Source organism: Ursus maritimus, unplaced genomic scaffold, assembly GCF_017311325.1.
Source record: "Ursus maritimus isolate PB19 unplaced genomic scaffold, ASM1731132v1 scaffold_12, whole genome shotgun sequence".
In the NCBI taxonomy this organism is placed as follows: domain Eukaryota; kingdom Metazoa; phylum Chordata; class Mammalia; order Carnivora; family Ursidae; genus Ursus; species Ursus maritimus.
Genome location: NW_024423564.1, coordinates 25893852 through 25916487, shown reverse-complemented (window position 1 = coordinate 25916487; position 22636 = coordinate 25893852). Strand labels below are relative to the sequence as shown.

The 22636-nt window shown below is 46.5% G+C and overlaps 1 protein-coding gene across 4 annotated transcripts in view; it reads left to right on the top strand.

The window, feature by feature from the left end:
• The window catches only part of SLC44A3 (solute carrier family 44 member 3), a 103074-nt gene that overhangs the window by 51510 nt on the left and 28928 nt on the right, over positions 1-22636 (top strand). For 2 of the 4 annotated variants that reach the window (XR_005834107.1, XM_040627004.1), the window contains exons 11-12: positions 8020-8176; positions 10843-10926. Coding sequence is in view for 3 of the 4 variants with exons in the window: in XM_040627004.1 (XP_040482938.1) it covers positions 8020-8176; positions 10843-10926 (241 nt within the window). In the remaining variant the exon portion in view is untranslated. Of the gene's footprint in view, positions 1-8019; positions 8177-10842; positions 10927-17591; positions 17833-22636 lie in introns of those variants that run through there. The other 2 variants (XM_040627006.1, XM_040627005.1) reach the window with 2 other exon arrangements.

Here is a 22636-nt window from a genome sequence, read left to right as displayed (position 1 = left end):
CTCCTAGGATGTTGACAGCCAGGTGGCTATCCCCCTCACAAGAGATGAGAGCATTCTTCTTTGGAGAGATTACCAATCCAAAGTAAAGACCTGCAGATCATGCCATGTGGTGGGGGAGGGGTCCCCCAGTGAAATGATTCCCTGACTGAACCAGACAGTGAAACTCACCAGGCAACTGTCGGCCCTCATACAGAGCTACCAGGTCACACTATAGCTCCTCAGTCTTGAATATCAGTTAGTAGCCAGCGATGACTCAACATTCACAGAAAACCTCTAGTGAAAGAAAAAGGTCAAAATGAACAAAGCAAAGGGAATTTAGGGAAAATAGACACAATGCAGGCAGCAGAAGAAAACTACAAAAATAAAAATGAAAACCTATAATATCCTCCAAAAGAACAAAGAAATATTGCATCCGTAAAATAAATATAAAAAAGAATGAAAGACCTCTTAGTCATTAAAAATATAATTGCAAAAGTGAAATTTTTCTCCTGAAAGATTAAAATATAAAATTGAAGAATTGTTCCAGAAGATAGAGCAAAAAGAAAGATGGAAAATAAAAGATGGATAAAAAGTTAGAGGATACATTTTGGAGACTCAACATCTGACTGAGTTCCAGAAATAGCAAACAAAGGAAAGAAAAAGGAGGAAGTTATCAAAGAAAATTTCCCAGAGCTAGAGGACATGAGTAAAGGGAAGATCCCAGAAACTTCTAAAGGGAAAAATAGATCACAGGCAAAGGATCAAGAACTAGAATGGGGTCTGATGTTCAACAGCAACTCTGAACCAGGAAGACAATGGAGCAAACTTGTCAAAATTCTAAAGAGAGATTATTTTCAAAACTAGAATTCTATACCTATTCTTGCTGTCAAGGGTAAAGGAGAATAAAGTCATGTTCAGGACCCCAACGTCCCAAAAGATTTTGTTCCCCATCTCCTTTCTTAGGAGGGATGTTCTCCTCTGAAATGAATGAGTAAGCCAGGGAGGACCATAGGAGTTTCAGGATATGGGCTCCAACACAGTAAAGAAGAACAGAGAATTCCCAGAAGGGTAGCTCTGAAGCAGGTATAAAAAATATCCAGTCCAAGGAGTAGCAGGAGAATGGTAGGCTGCCAGAGGCATGTCTCCAAGGGGGGAAAAAAGGGAAATGAAGAGAATACCAGATGTGCTTGAACAAGTAGAGAAAAGATTTATACTTTGGTGAAGCATTCGGTAAAGTCCATGGGAAACCAAGCAAATAAAAAATGTGAAACAATTATTAACTTCGGGAAAACCCAAAAGTCGTATAGGAAAGAAACTATAATCAGAATACACTAGTTGGTTTATACTTCAACAAAAATAAATACACAATTTTTAAAAAAGAATACTTGGATCAGTTGTGAACGTTACTTATGTAATGAAAATGTAAACACTAAACTTCACTAAAACATTCTCAATGGTAAAAGGTTGAAAGTTTTTCCTCGAAGGTCAGGAGCAAGACAAGAGTGCCCACTCTCACCACTCCTATTCAATATAGTACTAAAAGACATAGCCAGAGCAAGAAAAAAAATAAAAGGTATCCAAATCAGAGAGGAAGAAGTGAAATCATCTTTGTTTGCAGATGATATGATCTTATGTATAGAAAAAGCCTAAAAACTCCACTAAAAACCATTAGAACTAATCAATGGATTCGGTAAAATTATAGGATACAAAATCAACATACCAAAAACAGTTGCATTCCTATAACAAAATATGTAAAAAATAAAAGAATCCCATTCACAATAGCATCAAGAATAAATTTTTCCGTTTCATAGGTCACCTTTCATTTAGTAGTTTTTTGGTTGTTTTTTGTTTTGTTTTGTTTTGTTTTGTTTTTTTACTGTGCAGAACCTTTTAGTTTGATGTAGACTCACTTATTAATTTTTGTTTTTGTGACTGTGCTTTTGTGTCATAATCAAAAAATCATTGCCAAGGCCAATATCGAGGAGCTTTTTCCCTATGTTTTCTTTAGTTTTATGGTTTCAGTTCCTATGGTTAAGTCTTTAAGCCATTCCAGATTAGTTTTTGTGAGTAGTGTAAGATAGGGTGTAATTTCATTCTTCTGTATGCAGTTATCCAGTTTTCCCAACACCGTTTATTAAAGGGACTATTCTTTTCCCTTTCTGGGCTTTTGGTGCTGTTCCACTGATCTGTGTGTCATTTTTATGCCAGTGCCACACTGTTGTGATTACTATAGCTTTGTAGCATTGTTTAGTGTGATGCCTCCAGGTTTGTTCTTCTTTCTCATGACTGCTTTGGCTATTTAGGATCTTTTGTGATACCACACAAATTTTAGAACTGCCTTTTCTTTTTCTGTGAAAACTGTCATCGGAATTTTGATGGGCAATTCATTGAATCTATATATGGTTTTGCATAGTATGGATGTTTTAATAATATGAATTCTTCAAATTCATGAACACAAAAGATCTATTTGTGTCTTCTTCACTTTCTTTCATCATAGTCTTTTAGTTTTCAGGATATAGGTGGTTCAGCTCCTCTGCACAGTAAAAAGCAAAAAATGAAAGGCAGTCTATGAAATGGAAAAAAATATTTGCACATCATATATCTCATAAGAAGTTAATATTCAGGGGCGCCTGGGTGGCACAGCGGGTTGGGCACCTGCCTTCGGCTCAGGGCGTGATCCTGGCGTTGTGGGATCGAGCCCCACATCAGGCTCCTCTGCTGTGAGCCTGCTTCTTCCTCTCCCACTCCCCCTGTTTGTGTTCCCGCTCTCGCTGGCTATCTCTCTCTGTCAAATAAATAAATAAAATCTTTAAAAAAAAAAAAAAGAAGTTAATATTCAAAATATAAAAAGAACTCATATAATCCAATAAGAACAAGAACTCCAGTTAAGGGGTGTTTGGGTGGCTCAGTTGGTTAAGTGTCTGGCTCTTGATTTTGGCCAAGGTCATGATCCCAGGGTCATGAGATCAAGCCCGGGATTGGGTTCCACACTTGCAGAGCCTGCTTAAGATTCTCTTTCTCCCTCTCCTACTGCCCCTCCCCCCCATGTCCATGCTCTCTTTTTCTCTCTCTCTTAAAAAAAAAAAAAAAAAAAAAAAAAAATTGGGGCACCTGGGTGGCTCAGTCAGTTAAGCATCTAACTTCAGCTCAGGTCATGATCTCAGGGTCCTGGGATCAAGCCCCAAGTTGGGCTCCCTGCTCAGTGAGGAGTCTGCTTGTCCCTCTGACCCTACCCCTGCTCATGCTCTCTCTCTCTCTCAAATAAATAAATAACATCTTTAAAAAGGAAAATGAATAAAGGGGTGCCTGGGTGGCTCAGTCAGTTAAGTCTCCGATTCTTGGTTCCAGCTCAGATCACAATCTCAGGCTCATATGGAGCCCGGGGTTGGGCTTCTCACCCAGCACAGAGTCTGCTTGAGATTTTCTGCCTCTCCCTCTCTCCCTCTGCCCGTCCCTCCACTTGTGCAAGCACTCTCTCTCTCTCTCTAAGATAAATAAAATCTTTTTAAAAAATACACAGATTTAATAAATAAATACATAAATACATAAAATAAAGGTCACCTCTTAAAAAAAAATCCAGTTAAAAAATGGGCAGAGGAACTAAATAGATAATCTTTCCAAAGAAGACATACAAATGACCAACAGGTACATGAAAAGGTGCTCAACATCACTCATCATCAGGGAAATGCAAATCAAAACCACAAGGAGATATCCTCTCACACCTGTTCGAACGGCTGTCATCAAAAGACAAGAGATCATGAGTGTTGGCAAGGAGGTGGAGAAAAGGGAACCCTTGTGCACTGTAGGTGAGAATGCAAACGGGTGCAGCCACTATGGAAAACTGTATGGAAGTTCCTCAAAAAATTAAAAATAGAGCTACCCTATGACCCAGCAATCCCACTTCTAGGTATATATCCAAAGGAAATGAAAATAGGATCTCAAAGAGCTACCTGCACTCCCATGTTTATTGCAGCATTGTTCACAATGCCAAGCTATGGAAACAACCCAAATGGTAATCAAATATCAACAGATGACTAAATAAAAAAGATCTGGTGTGTACACACACACACACACAATGGAATTTTAGTCAGCCATGAGAAAGAAGAAAATCTTGCCATTTGTGAAAATGTGGATGGACCTTGAAGGCATTGTGCTAAGCGAAATACTGTATGATCTCACTTTTACGCAGAATGTAAAAAAGCTGAAACAGTAGAAACTTAGCAACAGTAGAGTGGTGACTAACCGGGCTTGGGGGTGCAGCTGGGGGAAATGGGCAGATGTTGGTTAAAGGGTACAAACTTGAAGTGAGAATGAGGTAGTTCTAGAGATCTAATGTCCGGCATGGTGGTTGTGGTCAATACGACTGTATCATATACTTGGCAATTGCTAAGAGAGCAGAACTTAAATGCTCTTACCACAATAAAGAAATGTAATTACATGACATAAGAGAGACGTTAGCTACTGCTGTGGGGGTAATCATTTTGCAATATGTAAGCATCAGATCACCACATTGTACACCTTAACCTTACACCAGGTCGTATGTCCATTACAAGATAAACAATCAGCAAACATATTTCAAAGAAAGAAATCAGGGACGCCTGGGTGGCTCAGTCAGCTGAGTGTCTGGCTCTTGGTTTTGGCTCAGGTCAGGATCTCAGGGTTGTGGGATGGGCCCCCATATTGGGCTCCATGCTGCTTGTGGAGCCTGCTTGGGATTCTCTCTCTCCCTCTCCTTCTGCCCGTCCCCCTCCCCCCAAAAAAGTGAGAAGTCGGTAGACAATATCAGAGGCTGAGAAAATACATGGCAGAAAGAACATGTAATTTGGAAGTGTGGGGTGAGTTACAGAAGAAATAGCTAACATATGACCGCTAGGGAGAGAAAATGAGCAGTGGGGAGAGCACACCGCTGCCTTTCCTGGTTAGCCTTCTGCTATTTGACGAAAGATATTTACATATTACTTTGATAAAAATAAAATGCATGTCGACTAACTTAGAGCCCTATTTCTTTATTAAGGAGTTCCACTTTGTTTTTTACATGGTGCCGAATTTTGAAACCTTAAGGTTTTGCCTCATCCCAAGGTTGACAATATCTCATGTCTGGCCTGCACTCGGGAGGGTTAGCCAGCGTGCGTCCATCTTTGTCATTCCCGTAAGCGTTGTGAGGGCTGAAGAGTTCATGCAGAGACCATCAAGTGCCAGGATACGGCAACGTGTAAAATTTCTCTTTTACAACCATTCGCTTGAAGAGGGGTCAACAGAGAGCCGTAAAGATGTGCTTGGGGATGGTGATAGGAAGGAACCAGAACCGTTCAACTCAGAGAAGAGACGCTTGAGGCATGCCTTCATCATCGCTTTCATATATACCAAAGATGGTTTCCAGCTGCTCTCGACTGGCCGAGCAGGCGTGAGGGGAATGGGTGAACAGCCAAGCCTATGGGATTTAGGCGGGAGACAGCTGCATTGCCTAACCCTAAGGAGAGTCGCTGAGGACAGCTCCAGAATCCTGTTCTCCATAGTAAAGACAATTTCCTTTTTCTGGAGGGTTGGAAAGATGGACCGTACAGTGATGTTGCTAAAAGAAACATCAGGAAAGGGTGGTGTCTTCAGGGACCACATGGCGCCCCTTCGCTAGGGACCGGATTTACTTTGGAGGTCATCCCTCCCGTTCAGGCTGGTCCTTGTCCGGGAGCCTGGGCACAAAGTTGCTTTCTCACACTGAAGAGTCCTCAGCGCTAGGCCGGATCCAACTGGAGCTGCCGCTTGCCTCTAGGACGCCGAAGTCTGCAGGACGAGCGGTTGCAGCACAGCCCTAGTGCGCATGACCCACAGCCGCCACCGGACTTGGATGCAGGCGACGATGGTTAAGCCCCTGCTTAGCGACTTGAGTTGTGCTGGTGTCCTGGGGCCAGGCAGCTTTAGCACTCAGGACAGCCGCCAGATTAAAAGGAGGGGGAAGCTCGGCCCGGGGCAGGGTGGGGGGCATATCCTAGAGTCACCTCCTCTCTCACAACTACCCAGGTCTTCCTTATGGCACCCCCACAGAAGCGGGGTGGAAGGGCTGCACACGCAGTGCGCCCTAGGGACAGAGAGCAGGCCTGTCGGGAGGCCCCAGCTTCCTCAGCTCAACCCGGGGTCGCCTGGGACGCCCAGCGCTGCACTGCCGTCCCGCAAGCCGCTTCTCCAAATATGACGAAATCCAAAGATAGGTATCATTTTAAGCTTCATTGGATGTAATCAGGTACTCTTCCTGAGGGCAAGTTCTGCGGCTTGTGAAGGAGACAGAGACGGAGGTCATGGCCACAAACACAGCAGGGGAGGCATGGCAGGGCGATGTTACCTTTGAACATGGAGAACGGTCTAAGAAGAGAAGGTGGAGGCCTCAAAGATTACCCCACTTATTTAACCCTTTTCTGTAGGGTGGTTTCAAATGGGGGGGGGGGCAGTGTACTGACTCCTGACTCCACGAGCTGGCCTGAGCTTGAAGGGCCTTCTTTTAAACTTGTGTCTCTCGATAACCCAGCTTCTGGAACTAATGCGTCTTCTTCCAACCAAGCCCTGGAGAGCCTGGAGTCACAGCCAGGATGTGTCACACGGACAACGGCGGTCACGCCACTGCCTGAAATGGTTAATCCTCTCCCAGCGAAACCTTTTCAGAAAGATGATGCCCGAGCCTAGACTTCAAAACCTGGAGGGCCAGCCTCCACACTGGCCTGTGAACCACTTGTTTCCCTACCAGATGGAAAGCAGGTGCTGTCCGCTTTTCCCTGCATCCTCTCGAGCGCTGTAGTAAGTTCTAAGGCACATAAATCTCCTAAATGGAAAAGTAAACATTCTTCCTTTAAAAAAAAGAAAAAAAAAAAAAAAGCTGAGGAAAGGGAAAAACCATGTCAGATTTTCCTGGCCGGTACTGCTCTTCTGGTTTATCAGACCAACATGAATTCAGATCAGCAATAGTTTCCCTGGCATTTCCTATTTTCAATAATACTGAGTTAAAACACACATCACCCTTTTCGTGGGGCGACTGGATCAGAGTTACTCCACTCCCAATAGGACTTTCGGGTTCTCCTTTCCTTCCTGGATGATTTCAGTAACAGCAAAATACAGCTCTTTGCCAACTCTTGAGACGTTTCTGGCCGCATTCCTTTTCTCTCCCTCAAAACCTAGGCTCTTGTCAAAACCTTAATTCATAGTGACTTATTAGCAACCAGAGCGAGTCGTAGAATAATCCATTATGAAGTAACCAAGCTTCACTTGGAATCAGTGAGGGGGCTTCTCGGAAAGGGCCTCATTTTCTAGAACTGGCACCAGCGGGGAATTGAGGGGGTCAGGGGAGGGGTGGCGCCAGCCCTCCCTCCTTTGTTTCATCTTTCAGGTTTGGGGTAGAGTGAGGGCCGTGCCATTCTGTTCTTTTTCACTTTTTGTTTCCCCCCTGCTTGTGAAACTGGCTCTTGCGTTCTTGGTTGCTCTGTCATGACAAGTTCCACAAATGATTCACACTGAAGTGACCTTTAAAGAGCGGAGTAGAAATCAGCTAGATTTTAGGAGCCCTGAGCTGTGCGGAAGCTGGAACTTTCTGTCCCTTTAACATGAAGCTGGAGCTCACTGGTGTCCCTGTGGCTGCCCTTCCTGGCCACATGATTTCATGGTGATTTTTAATCACCAAGCTAATGCTGGCAATATTTACATATGTAATATAGACCTTGGAAATTATTATGTAATTAAACTTCTGAAAGTGAAAATGAGATTAAGAGAAAATTTACAGGATTGGGGAAGGGGGGAGGCATGGTAAAGAGGGAAGCTTGTTTATTTTCATTCTGCAGTATTTTTTTTTTAATTTTCCATTCTGTTTGTTTGCAGCATTGAGTGCCATGAAAAGGAGTTAGTCCAAGAAATAACCTTAGTTACCAATGAGTATAAAAGTTTTGCCAAATGCTTATTGCATTACTGCTTTATAAATGTTAGTCCTGCTGATGATTTGAACCAGAGAGACATTTTAAATGGTGTGTTTTAAATGCTGTCTTTTCTTCCCCCCATTCCCAGGAATAAAAATGACCCCCCTGATCGCCCAGTCCTTTGGTCTCTCTCCATTCTCTTCTGCTACCATCAAGGAACCGCCATAAAAGGGTCCTTTCTAATCACTGCCACGAGGATTCCGAGAACCATTCTCATGTACATTTCCAGCGCGCTGAAAGGCAAGGTAGGATGTCCTCAGTGTGCCCTGCAGCGGGCGCGGGAGGGGCAGAAAAGGGAACCCCTGGACGCCGGGCAGGCCCCAGGACAGGAGTGTGGACCCGTGGCAGTGGCCATTCCGAAGCCTCCAGTGTTCTTTGGATCCCATCCCACCCCCGCCCCCAGCAACCTTTTTGTCCCCAGCCTCCGTTTTGTTTACGGTTTTGTTTGTTGGGTTTTTTGGGGTTGTTGTTTTGGGTTGTTGTTGGGTTTTGTTTTGTTTCGTTTTGTTTTGTTTTGCTTTTGCCCACAAGGTAGTGGAGGTGGGGTGGGGAGGGAGTAGTTCTGAGTTAGCAGGTTTTCCTTCTCATTTAAATGCTGAACAAAGGGGAGGACTTTTTCAGATAAAACTTTGACAAGTTTTTGTGGACATTTATCCTGCTTTTTTGTTTTTGTTTTTTTTAAGTAAGAAAATATACTACAAGATAGGAATAATATTTGTTTGTTTCTGTTTTAATGCTAAGATATTCCTTACTTTTCTGTTTCCTAGAGGGTGCCATGGGAAGTGACTGGTGGGGGGGGAGTTTTAGTAAGTGAGTGTGAGAGAGAATGTGTGTGTGTGTGTGTGCGCGCAGGTGTTTGCACGTGCATGTGTGTGCATGCGTGAGAGAGAGAGTGTGCATGTGTGCGAAAGAGAGAGAGAGACAGCAAGAGAAAACTTAAGAGTGCTTAAGAGTGAGAAATGGACAAGCTGACCTAAATCTCAGCTCAAAAGACAGAAAACTGTAGGGCTTTTGTGCCTGGGGGTTTTTCTCCTCCCTGGTTTTTATTTCCATGCACATTTGGTTATGAATGCCAGTGGAAACCAGAACACCAGGAAAACAGCTGTTCTCATGGTATTTCTGGCCTGCCAAACAAGGGAAGGTTGGACTTTTCCCAACTTTTCTGTTCTCACACAATGTTAATCCCTCCCCCATCCCCACCTCAGTGCTTGTGACTTGATCAGAGTTTCACAAGTTTACTTGATTCTAACCTTTTGGACATAGGTAAGTGTCCTTAGTAAATTGGGGAAATTCTACACATGGATTTATTCCTATATTTTAAATTGTTTGATATTTTTAAGGTCTATAATCAAGACTTAAGATTAGTATATGAATTAGGAATAATGGATTGAATTTCACATAAAATTATCTAGCTTCCTTATCATGAAATACATGCTAAGCAATTCCCCTGATCAGAGAGCATTTTCTTAGGTTTCTATTGAAAGATTGCATTGTAGATACTAATTACATGCCCACATTAAAAAAGAAGCAAGTTTGACTTTTTCCGAAATAAATCCTATGGTGAGATTTTCAGGGCTAAATTTCAAGCAATAAAAATACACATGCATTTTGGTGACTTGAAGAGGCATTCCAATTCCACGCCAAATCCAGCTCCTCTGGCCCCTCCTTCCTCGTTTTGCAATTGATCCTTCAATTTCAAGAAGGGTTTTTTTGAAGAGCAGAACAGGTTTCTATTTTAAATATATTCATTACATACATTAGCAATAGATAATCACAAATTAATGAGCAGTAGGGGCCCTTGCCATCCTTCCTAGAGCTAGGCTTCTTGCACTCTGGGCCAGCAGCCTTCCAGAAATCTAAAAGGGAAGTCAGTGGGTTGGTCTCTCTGGCAGAGGTCTAAAAGGTTATTTATCACTTTTGAGATCCCAGAAGGATCAAGGGGCCAAACCCCCTTTTAGTGATCTCACTACTGGAGAAATGTGTCCTTTCTTCAGTTAAGAAGACACGGTTTTCCCCACACTGTGTCTACAATTTAAACACTTCGCACCGCCTCTGTGTGATCTTTCCTGCGTGAAATGGCTCATTCACGACCACAGCCGGGCTGAAAAGTATCCAGATAAAGTTTCATCCAATTGAGTTAACATTGGGACAAGAAAATGTCCATATAAGGCTGCGTTACTTCTGGGGTCCTCAGAGACGACTATTTCAGGATTGTTCACAGGGCTTTTTTTTTTTTTTTTTTTTTTTTTTAAACTCTGGGCAGTCAGTGGGACACATTCAATCCCACCCCTCCTCCAAGAGTTTTATTATTCACTCTTGAGCTGTGCATATGTCCAAACTATATTTCAAAGGACTAATTTGTCCCTTGAAATTTAGCCCTGAAAATCTCACTATGGGAATTTTTTTTTTTTTTCAAAAAAAAAGTTAAACTTGATTCTTTTTTTTTTTTATATGGGCACATAATTAGTATCTACAATGCATTATTTGTTTCACTCTCTTTGGGATGTGGCTTTTTCAAGAGTACAAACTGGTTTGAAAAAGCGGATTTTATCATTGATGACATTTAGGGAAGATGGAAAGAGAGTTCTTTTTTTTTTAAACTAGAACCAGAAAGCTTAGTTTCCCTTTGCTAGTAAACATGGACTAACCCATTTCCCTTTTTGCTGAGGTCAGTAGCAGTCATCGCAAGGTAAGCCCACAGGAGAGAAACTTCCCTCCTCAGTGATAATAATGGTAATAATTAGTAGTAGTAGCATGTGCAGAACAGAAGAAAATCTCCCACACTGAGTGCTGCCCCAGGGGCATAAATCTCGAGTAGAAACGCACTGTGTGTCTGCAGAAACTGCCTGCTTCCTTCTTGCCTGGGTAGGTTTCTGACTGTGTTCGTTTGTTCTGACGCTGATCCCGGCAGCATGGTGCATGGTCCAGGTGCGTGTCCAGGTGCTGCTTCTGCTGTTTCTGGTGTCTTGACAAGTGCCTGCGCCAGTTCAACCAGGTATGTCTCCTACCGCGTGCCCCGGGGACACACAGAGAGGTCCTCCAGCGGACTCCATCTCTTAGGTCTGGGGTTGGCAAATCTTTCTGTGCAAGGCCAGATCGTATGAATATTTTAGGCTTTGGGGCCATTCAGTCTCAGTTGTAACTACTCAACTCTGCCGTGGTAGTAGGAAGGCAGCCACAGACGAAATGCAAATGAATGGGCATGACTGCATTCCAAAACCCTTTATTTATGGACACTGAAATGTGAATTTCATATAATTTTCACCTGTCAAGAAATGTTATTCTTCTTCTGATTTTTTTCCCAACAGTTTAAAAATGTGAAAGTTATTCTTAGCTTTGACCAGAGGAGAGCAGGCTGTCTGATGGTTCTGGCTTCTGGGCTGTAGCTTATATAGGCCATTAAAGCCATTCTTCCAATGCTGAAAGAAATGTGTTTCCTGTCTCAGAAATAAAAAGGGGAGGAGTCTGTAGAAATTCCAGCATAATGAGTATGTGTCAACTGAGAGCTAATTGTCAATGTCTTCTTCAAGAACTATAACTTTCCTGAAATAGGAAAAGAATTGCCTCTCTGATTTTTGTATATTTCACCAGCTTTTCCCTTTCAAGCTATAAATATTCCTTTAAAAATCAGAAAAAAAATTTTATACTGCAATTGTCTGAATTTCAGATTTTTTTCTTGAATCTTTCAAATTGATGGACATTTATATGTTACGTTTTCCTGTAGATTATTTAGGAAATTAATAGCCCTTAGTCAAATTTACACAAAGCAGTATTTTTCTAAGTCAGCTTTTATAATTTAAAAGTCCACAGAAATCTCACTTAGCAAAGTGTTTCTTATTATTGCCCCTCTTCCTAACAAATATACCAGCAGAAGTAAAGGGACTGATTAGACCATCCATGTTTAACATCTTATTATAAGTGGTATTAAGAATACCTTTCATTGTTCAGGGGAAAGTGTAATCTTATAGTGTAAACCTCCATTTTTGAGGCTCTTAAGAATCTTGGAGTTCATTTTAGAGTGTATTTCATTTTCTTTCGGTTTGCTCTAAGCCTGCATGTAAAGCATAGTAAAATACCATAGTACCTGCGGCTCCTGGGTGGCTCAGGCGGTTAAGTGTCTGCCTTCTGCTCAGGTCAGGATCCTCGGGGTCCTGGGATCAAGCCCGCATCCCATCGGGGCCCTGCTCAGTGGGGAGCCTACTTCCTCCTCCCCCTCTGCTGCTCCCCCTGCTTGTGCTCTCTCTCTCTCTCAAATAAATAAATAAAATTTTTAAAAAAATACCATAGCACCTTTCAGAATGGTGAGTCGTATAGCAAGTGAAACCAGACCCTATGAATGTCTAGTCATGGATGTGATATGCCAGCTTCTCTCTTCCTAGAACCGTGTGCACGTATCAGACACCAATTTACTCTGCAAAGATATTGAGATACATTACAAAAATATACTATGACTATATATATATATCTCTCTCTCCATGAAAATCAAGGCTAAGAAACATAAACTGAAAAGACTAGAGCAGTGGGACCATTGATATGCAGATATGTTGGCCACATGGTCCCATAAGGTCATTTGCCATCCCCTCTCACTATATATATAAATTCACTTTCTTTCTCTGTGGCTCCTGCACTTGTGGAAGCCTAGGGGCTCCTTGTGGATGCTGGAGGAACCACCTCTTCAGGAGAGGAGAGCAGGGGTGAGGAGGCAGAAGCCTGGGCTCTGGCCCTGTGCCTCCACCCCCTTACACTGCCTTCCGCACAGAGCAGTGCCCCTCTGATGGGAGCTGGGAGTGGGATTCCACCGCAGACTTCATTTGACGACAGGGCTATGCCGCTAAATCGTATGTGTAAGCCACTGGCCTGTCCCATGTTTGTGCTTCTCTCCTCTGCCTTGTGATCCTGAGGGACATACTTTCTGCGCTCTGAAATTTCACCACCTCATATGAACCCAATCCCCTTTCCCTTGGGAGTTCAAACTGTTTCGAAGACCATAAGTAGCCTCAGTATTAGCCACACCTTCATTACCATTATAAAGGCGACGGACCCTACACCAGATGTGCAGGGAGAGTGACTGTCCCTGACTCACAGAAAGGCTCAGCTAGCCGGGATCCAGATGATGGTGCATCCGTGTTGCCAGCAGGGCTGGGTCCTCAGATTCTGATCGTGGGGCTGGCGCAGTAGGCCCGGCCTACACCAGCGGTCGGAGCGGCCTTTCCCTTGCGGTGGCTCCTGCAGGACCAGGCAGTACGGGCGAACACGGGCGCTGCCGGGAGGCCCGAGGGTTAGGAGAGGGAGAGAGAGGTGGAAGCATGGAGAAGGAAGAGGAAAAAAACTTGATGTGAATTCTGATAGGGAGGAAACAGTCGCCTCTAGTCTAAATCACCTACTGGAAAACAGTGAAATACAGATCTTAAGAATAAAGATAATCACCGTATAATTGTGGTCAGAGCTGTTGGTGATCTCATTTGGCAGAAGACAAAGGGAAAGGAGCCTAAAGTGAGAAGGAATTTAGATTAGCCTTTTGAAAAATCTCCTGGCACTGTCATGAGTTCCTGGGGGAAGATTTCTGGAAATCTGATTTAAAAGTGCCGAGGCCTATTTTATTGGCCTGGTTTGGTGCAATCGGAGCTGGGAAATGCTAAAAGAGAATGAGACCCATTTGTTCCCGTCAGAACCCAGATACTCTTCTTCACTTAACATCAAGGCGCTGGTCGTGTTTCAGCCCTGCTGCTTCAAAGCCCGATCCATCTTGGCCAGCCCCGGGAGGGAGGCAGGTGGCAGTTGGCTGCGTTTTATAGACACCCGGCCTAAGGCTGCGCAGTAACTCACTTGCAGACTGGGAGACCAAACCCCGCGTGTCATCATGTCTCATCGCTTGTCTCTCCGTCATAAATACAAATATGTGTATACCTGAAAAAATCACACGGGTACACCTCCCACATTTATTTATCCAACAACTGGGTGCTCGTTTATGCTGTATTCCAACCGTCTGAACCCGGGCATAAAGGGGAAGGGGACTGTGGTGACAGAGCCAATACACAGCGAGCTGACAAGCTAGCCAGCCTGAGAGATGCGGGAGCAGTAGGAGGCGTTCGCCTGAGACTTTTGGGTAGCAGTGCGGAGAGGTGCGTGCGTGGGCGCTGGCACGGGACTACGCAGTTCGCGAAGGGGGGCGTAGAAATGAGGAGAGGTTCATGAAGACATCGCGTTTGGCTGAGAGCGGAGAGCGCCCGCGGGAGGTCACCCGCTGACAAGGGCAGCAGTAGCCGTGGGCTGTTTGGCGCTCCCTGCGTTGCCGGCTGTATGCTGAGCACTCGCCCTGCCCTCACATCAGTTGTTCGTTTTCCCCACAGCCCTTTGAGATAGTATCTCCAATTCATAGATGAGGCTTGAGAGGGCACGCAGCTCGGAGCAGAACTAGGTTGAAACCCGTAGCTGCTTTGCCTCCAGGACCCAAGCCCTTCCCCAGTATGTATTGCTAAGCAGGGGGAGAGGCAGTCGCAAGTACTGTCTGTGGTAGATCTCTCCGGCGTCCGTCACACGTCCGTTTGCTGACAGTTGAGCAAAAGCTTTTACAGGGCAGATTTTGTGGAGGACAGGACAGGTGTAGGGGCATTGAAAAGGGTGAAGGATGAATCATGCAATTACAGATCCAGAAAAGGCTTGTTGGGGGGGGAGTGGTCAGGGCCCACCTTTTCCCCTCAGGCAAGTCAGTGTCAAAGCTTCTGGGAGGCTGGGCTGGCTGTTCTCAGAGATTTCCATCAAGGAGATTCTGTGGCCTCCCCCTCCCTCCCAGCACGTACCAGGAGCCTGACTGAGAAGTTCCCCTGTGGGGCTCTGCAGGCTGACGCAATGGCAGGAATGACACACCTCTTATTTCTTATGGTATCCACACACAGGTCCTCATGGAAATGTCTCCCGAAGCGTGCATCTCTTGTCCATTGATGACACAGATATCTAGCCTAACTCTGATGTTATAGATCAGTGTTCCTCTAGGTTTGAAACCCACTGGTGGGCCATAAGACTCTTCCGGATGGTTCCAAACTGACCTGAACATTCCAGAATGTTCTTTCTTCAATTCTTATAGGCAAATGGCAAAATTGCATGGGTTTTCATTTTCGCCTACAACCAAGAGCTACTAACTAATCAGTAAAGTACATAGTGTGCTTACTAAAATGCGCCATTTATGAACTAAAATTGGTGTTTTACTTCGTTTCCTGCGGACTCAAATTCATTACTCTGTCAAGACGTCAGGCTGCCGACGCTTTGCCTGGGAACACTGCAAGCTTGTGAATGTGCGCTCGCCAAGCCGGGCTTAGCAAACAGGAAAGAACACTTCGCTGTGTGCCTACCACCAGAGTCGCTGTGGGTTGGCTCTGTTGTTCAACTGCAGTTATTCTTGTCTTAATTAACATTTTACTTCTGTTGACTATTTGGCTCTTGTTTAATTTGCCGTCTTTTAATCATGTGGAGCCTCGCATTCCTCTTCAGTGCTTTGTTCTCGCAGCGGAAGTGGGGATGGGCGTGGGAAGAGAGCTGTGGGCCGAGGGCGAACGCTTGGAGAGTGACGGTTTCCCCTCCAGACTCCTGCGAGGAGCTCCTGGGTAAAGGCGGCCCTAGTCAGGTGCAGCAGTAGGTGGCTCCTGCCTGCCTCGTGGCACGGGGGTGAATCCCTCCACCTTCCTGAGCTCCTGCAGAATGAGAATGCGGCTTTTGGGTCCTCCTGGTGCCCAGCCGAGAGGTGGGCTCTGCGGAGGCCGCGCTGCCGCATCACAGAGTGGGGAGAGAGTGAACTGCGTGCTTTTCTGGCTTTTTGCACATCGTACTTCTCCTCTGTGCTGAGGACTTGGCCTGGGATCACAAGGAGCCACGAGCGGTGGTTTATGTGGCCTGGATCTCCAGCCTCCGAGGGCTGTGGGTGCACGGAGCATGTGCGGGGCCATCCAGCTGCGTCCCCTTGCCGCGGTGCTCCCAGGGCTGCTGTCACGCAGCCCTGGGAGCAAATGCATGAAATGACTGGTGACCAGATGCTGGTGAGACGCCAGTCACCTCTGTCAGTCTCACGAGTGGAGAGCTGTGTGACGCCCAGCACCGCACGTCCCTCCTCCGCCGTGGGCATCCCTGCCCGTGCCCTGCTCAGCCCCTGGAGGAGAGACAAGACGCTCCTGTCTGCCTTCGTGCAGGCCCTACAGCTACCAGCCTACGGTCCTTTGGCGTCTATTGGGTATGAGACACAAAGTGGATCAGAAATGGCCGTAGCTTCCTGTCTTCCTAACAGATACACTGCTCAGAAAGGCCGCAGATGATCTTGTCCAGTCCAGGGCAAAGAAAAACCCACCGCTGCTTGGAAAACACACCCCCTCCCCTCCCTGCTTCATAGCCCACCCCCGCCACCCACACTGCCTGCCAGTCCCGTTTTTCAGCGCTCAAAATGTTGGGCTCTGTCTTCCAAGCCTTTGTGGCAGGCTTGATTTTGTAATATCTCAAAGCCTTCTCTCCCCACGGCTGGCTTTCCTTGCAGTTAACTCGGTTTCAATGATCCTTTTCTCCTAGTCCCATCAATAGCAAAGACACTCGGTGACCCGTCTCTGTCAGGTTTTGGTTCATCCCAAGCCAACTGGCAGATCTCCAGTGACTTCCCTTCTCTCCCCAGGGCAGCCCGTACAAATCAGGAAAAAAAAAAAAAAGTAATGAATATTGTGCAACTTCTCTGACTGGATTATGAACACGATGTGAAGTTTCTGAAAAGGACACAGTGCTCTTGGTAGCTGACGTTGCCGTAATGGCGTCTTCACGTCCAGACGGCCGTTCTCCCAGGAACAGCAGTGGCTCTGGGTCCTGCCACTCCCCAGCTATTCTGGGGGAAGCCAGCTGATGGTGAGGCACCCTGGAGAGGTGCCCCCAAGTGTGCATGTTTTAGGAAGAAGCTAACATGTGTGTCAATATGATAGTTTGCATTAAGGCCCATTTATAGATGATGGTAATCCTCACAGCCCAGCTGTTTGGTGGCAAATGCTACTACCCTGGCTTTAGATAGAAAGGAATTGAGACACCTATTTGTCAGGGGCCCCCGACTGTCTGCAAGAAAACTAACTGTATGCTCATGTTTCCTGGTGCCTGGCTCTGAGCCTGCTGTGTGTAGGGGCCTGGCTTTATGTGCCGTCTTGGGAGCAGCCTCTCTGGAGCCCAGCTCCCACCTGCTGTGGGTGTGTTGCAAGGGTCAGGGCTCAGGAGGGTGAGGCCCTGAAGCCCTCTTCCCCAAGTGGGCCTTAGCAGCCTCTCCTCCTTCTGCAGTGAGGCCCGGTGAACAGCTGCCATCTTAGGCTGCGCTCTGAGGTCCTTCCCAACTTGAAATTCTTCCGCCGTCTCAGAGAGGCAATTCGTTGAGTGAATGACTGCATCACCATGGGGAAGGGAAGGTCAGCTGTGCATGCAGCCCTCGGCTAATCAGAAAACCCTCCTGAGAGGCGACCGAGTATTAGGCATTAATAACTTTGACTCTCCGTAGTGTATAATTCCTGAAGCCAAGAATACCTCCACTTACTGGGCACCTGCGTGCACCAGGTGCTATGCTATCTATGTATTTACCATCTCCAGCCTCACAAATAATCCTGTGACGGTGGTATGATTATTATCCTTCTTCCTTTTTTTTTCTTTTAATAGATGGTGTACTTCGGTTCAGAGAAGTTTAATGGCAGCCTGCTCTGGGACAGGAGGAAAGCAACAGAGCTGAGTGTTGAAATTTCTCTAGAGACCTAATAAATCATTCCTTCTTCCTTGTCCAAGTTCTGAACAACCGAGAGACATAAGAGTCAAGCAGATAAAGACTAAACCTTGAGGGGCGCCTGGCTAGGCTTAGTTGGTGGAGCGTGTGACTTGATCTCAGGGTTGTAAGTTTGAGCCCCATGTTGGGTGTAGAGATTACTTAAAAATAAAGCCTTTAAAATGTGTTAAGGGGCTCCTGGCCTCAGTTGGTTGAACGTCAGACTCTTGGTTTGGGCTCAGGTGTTGATCTAAGGGTCCTGGGATCAAGTCCCACATCGGGCTCTGTGCTCAGTGCGGAGTCTGCTTGTCCCTCGCCCTCTCCCCATGCCCTTTCCCCTGCTCATACACACATACTCTCTCTTTCTAAAATAAGTAAATAAATAAAATCTTCAAAAATAAAAGTAAAAATAATTTAAAAATGCATTAAAACATTTAAAAAATCACCTAAGAGTACCTAAGGAACGTGTCAGAAGATGCATTGTAGGAACAGCTTATTAATGTTTCATTCCTGAAACAGAGACCAGCTCACCCTCTCCCAGGCCCAGCCAACAGTATAGCCTTGCCTCGGGGGGTTTCTCCTGTCAGCTTACCTCCTACGAGCGGAGAAGGTGTGCTCTCAGTAACAGGTGGATCCCAGAGAGAATGACAGAGGGCTGAGCCAGCCTGAACTCTGCCCCTCCCCCCAAACTCACCAGTCCCTTAAGTCAGCCTCCCCCTCTGGGAGCAAATGAGAGGTGTTACCCTAAAGGAGGTCCCTGGCCATGGAAGCACAAATACAAGGTTACCCAGCACCAGGATTCCAAGTGGATTTCTCAGTCCACTAGGGCACTCCTTCCACAGGATAAGAACTCAGACCCTAGAACTGTACAGATCATGGGGCCCCCTCCCCTCATTATAGCAGAATCTGGGGTCCAGAGGGCTCGAAAACCTCAGCCAGGGTCACACAGTGGACAGTGCTTTTTCTCCTCTGCCTTGTGTCTTTTTCTCTCCTTTGCCTTCACAAGTGTCACTGAGACACTGGAGATAGACAAGCACACCACCTTACATGGTGTGAGCTGCCCTGGCCTACCTTTTAAGCAGAACTGTAGGTAGATCTGTCCCATTCCTTGGCCAACATGGAAGTCAGTTCTGTGCTTCTACGGCAGAAGGGTGTGGAACATTTGGATCCTGGGAAGGACGAGGTCTCCCCTCTTGTTAATGGTTCCAAGTCCCCGGCTTCCTTCTGCAAGCCTCTTCTCCTTACACTTTAGCTCTCCCTTTTTTTCTGGAAGACATTTATCCACATCTTTTTTTTTAAGATTTATTAATTTATTTCAGAGAGAGCGTGTGTGGTTGTGAGCAGGGGACGAGGCCGAGGGAGAGGGAGACAAGCAGACTCCCCACTGAGCAGGGAGCCTGATGCAGGGCTCGATCCCAGGACCCTAAGATCATAACCTGAGCCCAAATCAAGAGTCAGTTGCTTACCCCACTGAGCCACCCAGGCACCCCAACATTTATCCACATCTTCTGAGAACTCCTCCTTCCTCCCCTTCCCCCTTCCTTGGATCTGGACCCTATACCCATTTCCTAGCAGTTTGATAAAGTAGGAAGAAGGCAGACAGGTCTGGGCTTGAATTACAGCTTCTCCACTTACTGTGTGACATTGGACAGACCCCATATATAAAGCAAATTTTTAAACCTACCTCATAGGCAGTGAGAGGGTCCACTAAGTCGTACATATACCGTAACATGCCGTCTGGCTCAGCACATGCTCCGTGTGTGTTTCTCTTGTGAGGGAAGGAGAGGGTTCGTTACTTTTGCTTACTCGCTCATTCACCAGATATTGGATGTCTACCATGTAGCTAGACAGGTTGGGTACAACAATGCCTGTTCCCCAGGATTATTATAGGTAATTAAATAGGTCATGTTTGCAAAGCTCTCCGCGTCGTGCCTGCACGTAGGGGTACGTACTGAAGAAATGGAAGTCATTATCATGATCGCCAGCCCACTAAGCGATGAGCACGCCGATTCTTTCCTACGCACTTGGAGTAGGGCTGAGCTCCAGAGGTTATTCATGCACCTGCTCAGTTAGAAGTGTATCCACATCCACAGGGAAGTCCTCAGATTATACCTTTCTCTTCCCAGGGCCACCGCGCTAGTGACTTGTTGGAGGCAGTTGAATTGCTAAGAGCGGCCCTGCCAGTCCCCCTAGTCCAGAATGATGCCCAAGCTTTCCCCTCACGAAGGGTGATGGTGAGGGAAAGTTAGCGTTCAGATCCAAACCCGTGACCGGGAGACAAGAACTGACTGTGGTCTGAGGTTGCAGAAACATGCCCCGCACAGCAGTCTGGCCCCTCTCTTCTGCACCTAGGGCTCATTTTCTTCTTCACTCCCGTCTTCAGCAGGCCTGGGCCGTTGTATCACTGCCTATCAAAGGCAACCGGGGCTTTTCCAGCAACACTGGTTCAAAGGTCATCTGTTGCAAGGAATCGCCATTTGCTCTACTCTAAGACTGTTCACAAGTCTGAGCATCCTGTAGGACGGGAAGCAACCCCTTACTGCTCTTTGTGCCTTCTCGTCACGGCACGCTCTAGCTGCACGGGCAACATGCTGAGGGAGATGGCCTGTGTTTTTAACTTTGGTCTTCTGTGAAAACTCCCTTTGAAGTTAGCAAAATCCAATTTCCTCATAAATAAGGAAGCAGGTGACACATGAAAACACCGCTCTGATAAATAGTGTTCGATGTGGGGCTGTGGCAACTGCAGATGGATTCCTGTGTCCTTCCCATCTGCAGGCTCGTGTCTGCTGTGGGCGCCATGCTTGCTTGGCCACCGAGGCTGGGCTCGCCGTCATCTGTGATTCCCAGCCAGGGTGGGGGCTGGGTTGGAGGAGGCGGTTTAGAATCGAAGATAGAACTTTCACAGTCCCAGTTCTCAGCATTACCCTAATTGCTTAAGAAATGTAAACGTTATTCAACCCAACCCCCATAGGTGATGGGATGAAGGAGGGCACATGTGATGACACGTGACAACACTGGGTGTTGTATGAAGTGTTGAATCACTATATTGTACACCTGAAACTAATATTTTACACTGTATGTTAACTGGAGTTTACGTAAAAACTTTAAAAAATTTAAAGATTATAGTTTCAACATTTCCCAAATTCATTTAGTGTGGGAAATGGAATTAAACCATTAAGTAGCTCCTATCCCAAACCTAATCTTCCTCACGGCGGAAAGAAGGTTTCTTCGTGTCATCTCTCTATCTGGACTGCTTCTGGGACAGTTATTATCAGAGGGCTCCGAATGCCCACCTCTGAACCCATGCCTTCCCCTCCTCTCTTCCATACCCTTCTAAGCAAGACAGTGACTGGGAGGACATTCCTCAGCTGTCGTCCCCCGGTTGTCATTGTCCTAGACATGGAGACTGGTTGGGAGGAAGAAGTGATTGTTGGCCAGGGACTAAAGGATGCATTCATCAAATAAAACCTGGAAGGTGTGAATCCCAGTGGTTGAGGGAATAAAAGCCACATCAGTGCCCCAGTCACTAACGCACGTTCTGCTACAAGCTGGAGTCTCATGGTGCTCTGGCTATCGGCCTCTGTGTGTCATCTTGGACTGGCTTCCGCATGGGGGTGAATCTCAGTCACATACTCGGATATGTGGGAAATACTGTATCATGGTTCTCAACCTAGTTTCTGACTTGGAGCTCCCATTACACTGGACTGGCAGGAAATGTCGGCTGTTATTCTTGGGCTCTTCCCCCATGGCCTTATAGGAGATTTCAGGTGTCCCCGAGCATTAGTTCACACAGGCTGCCCTTGAGACATCCCCCTTTCCTATTCATGGCATCCCATCTTCAGGCCTTACTTGGGGAGCAGGAATCTTTTGCAAAGCCCCTCATGGTCTTATCTGCCTGGATGTGTACTGTGAGTTAGCCAACCCTCCTGCTTTGTCTGGGGTGTTCTGGTTTTAGCGCTGAAAGCCCTATGTCTCTGGAACCCCTTCAGTCCCAGCAAACCCATGTCCTCAGAGTGGGTACTTCCCTTTAGAGTCTTGCTCCTTCTCCATGTTCTGCTAAAAAAAAAAAAAAAAAAAAAAGGGAGACTTGGACCCCTGGTCAGACCCATAGATCTCTTTTCCCTCCTTCCTTCAGCCCGAGGGAGTCTCATTTTCTAATCTAGGGGTAGAGGAAGGCCTACACCTCCTACTCTGAGACATTTGGCTCACACTGAGAATCCCCTTCCTTTACCTTCTCCACTGGTAGGTAAGAGCTTAAAGAGCTTAAAATGTTGGAAAGCAAAAGCTGATATGAGTTGCAGACTGGGTGTCTTCCTGCCCCCACCCCTTCAGAGCCCCCTAACCACACCTCAGGGAATGAGCACAGCCTGAGACCTCCTGGAGTGGGGAATAAGAAGGAGAGGAAAAGGAGAAAATGCCCAGGGAGAAGAAACAGAGGTCAGGAGAGCAGAGGAAGCCATGACACATCGATCTGGGGTAGCCGGACACTCCTTCCACTCAGTCTCATCTCTGCAGGTGGTTGAGAAACAAGGGCTGTGAAAACCGGGAGGAGAAGCAATTAAGGGAATCTCGTTCAATTCGCTTCCTTCTCTAGGTGGGGCTCGCAGTTCCTGAAAGTTTTGGCAAGTGGACCCAGGCTTTGACGGCTCTTCAAGTGGGTTCCTCTCCCCCCTCCTTTCGCCTGGTACAGAATGCCTCAGTTGGCGTCGGGGTGGGGCAGCGAGGAGCCTTTGCTGGACTCGCCTTCATCCAGGCGGTGGGACAGCTGAGGCCAAGTGCCTTCCAGCAGACGCAGTGCGGTGGGGGTGGGGAAGGGCGCTCTGGGCCTGTCTGCTGGGCCCACGTCCGGCCTCCGTCAAGGTGGCCGCCAAGAAACTTGGTGAGGTCCCAAGAGCAGGAGGCCGCTGACCTGGCTGGGTGCCCTGTCCCCAGCCCTGACCTTGTC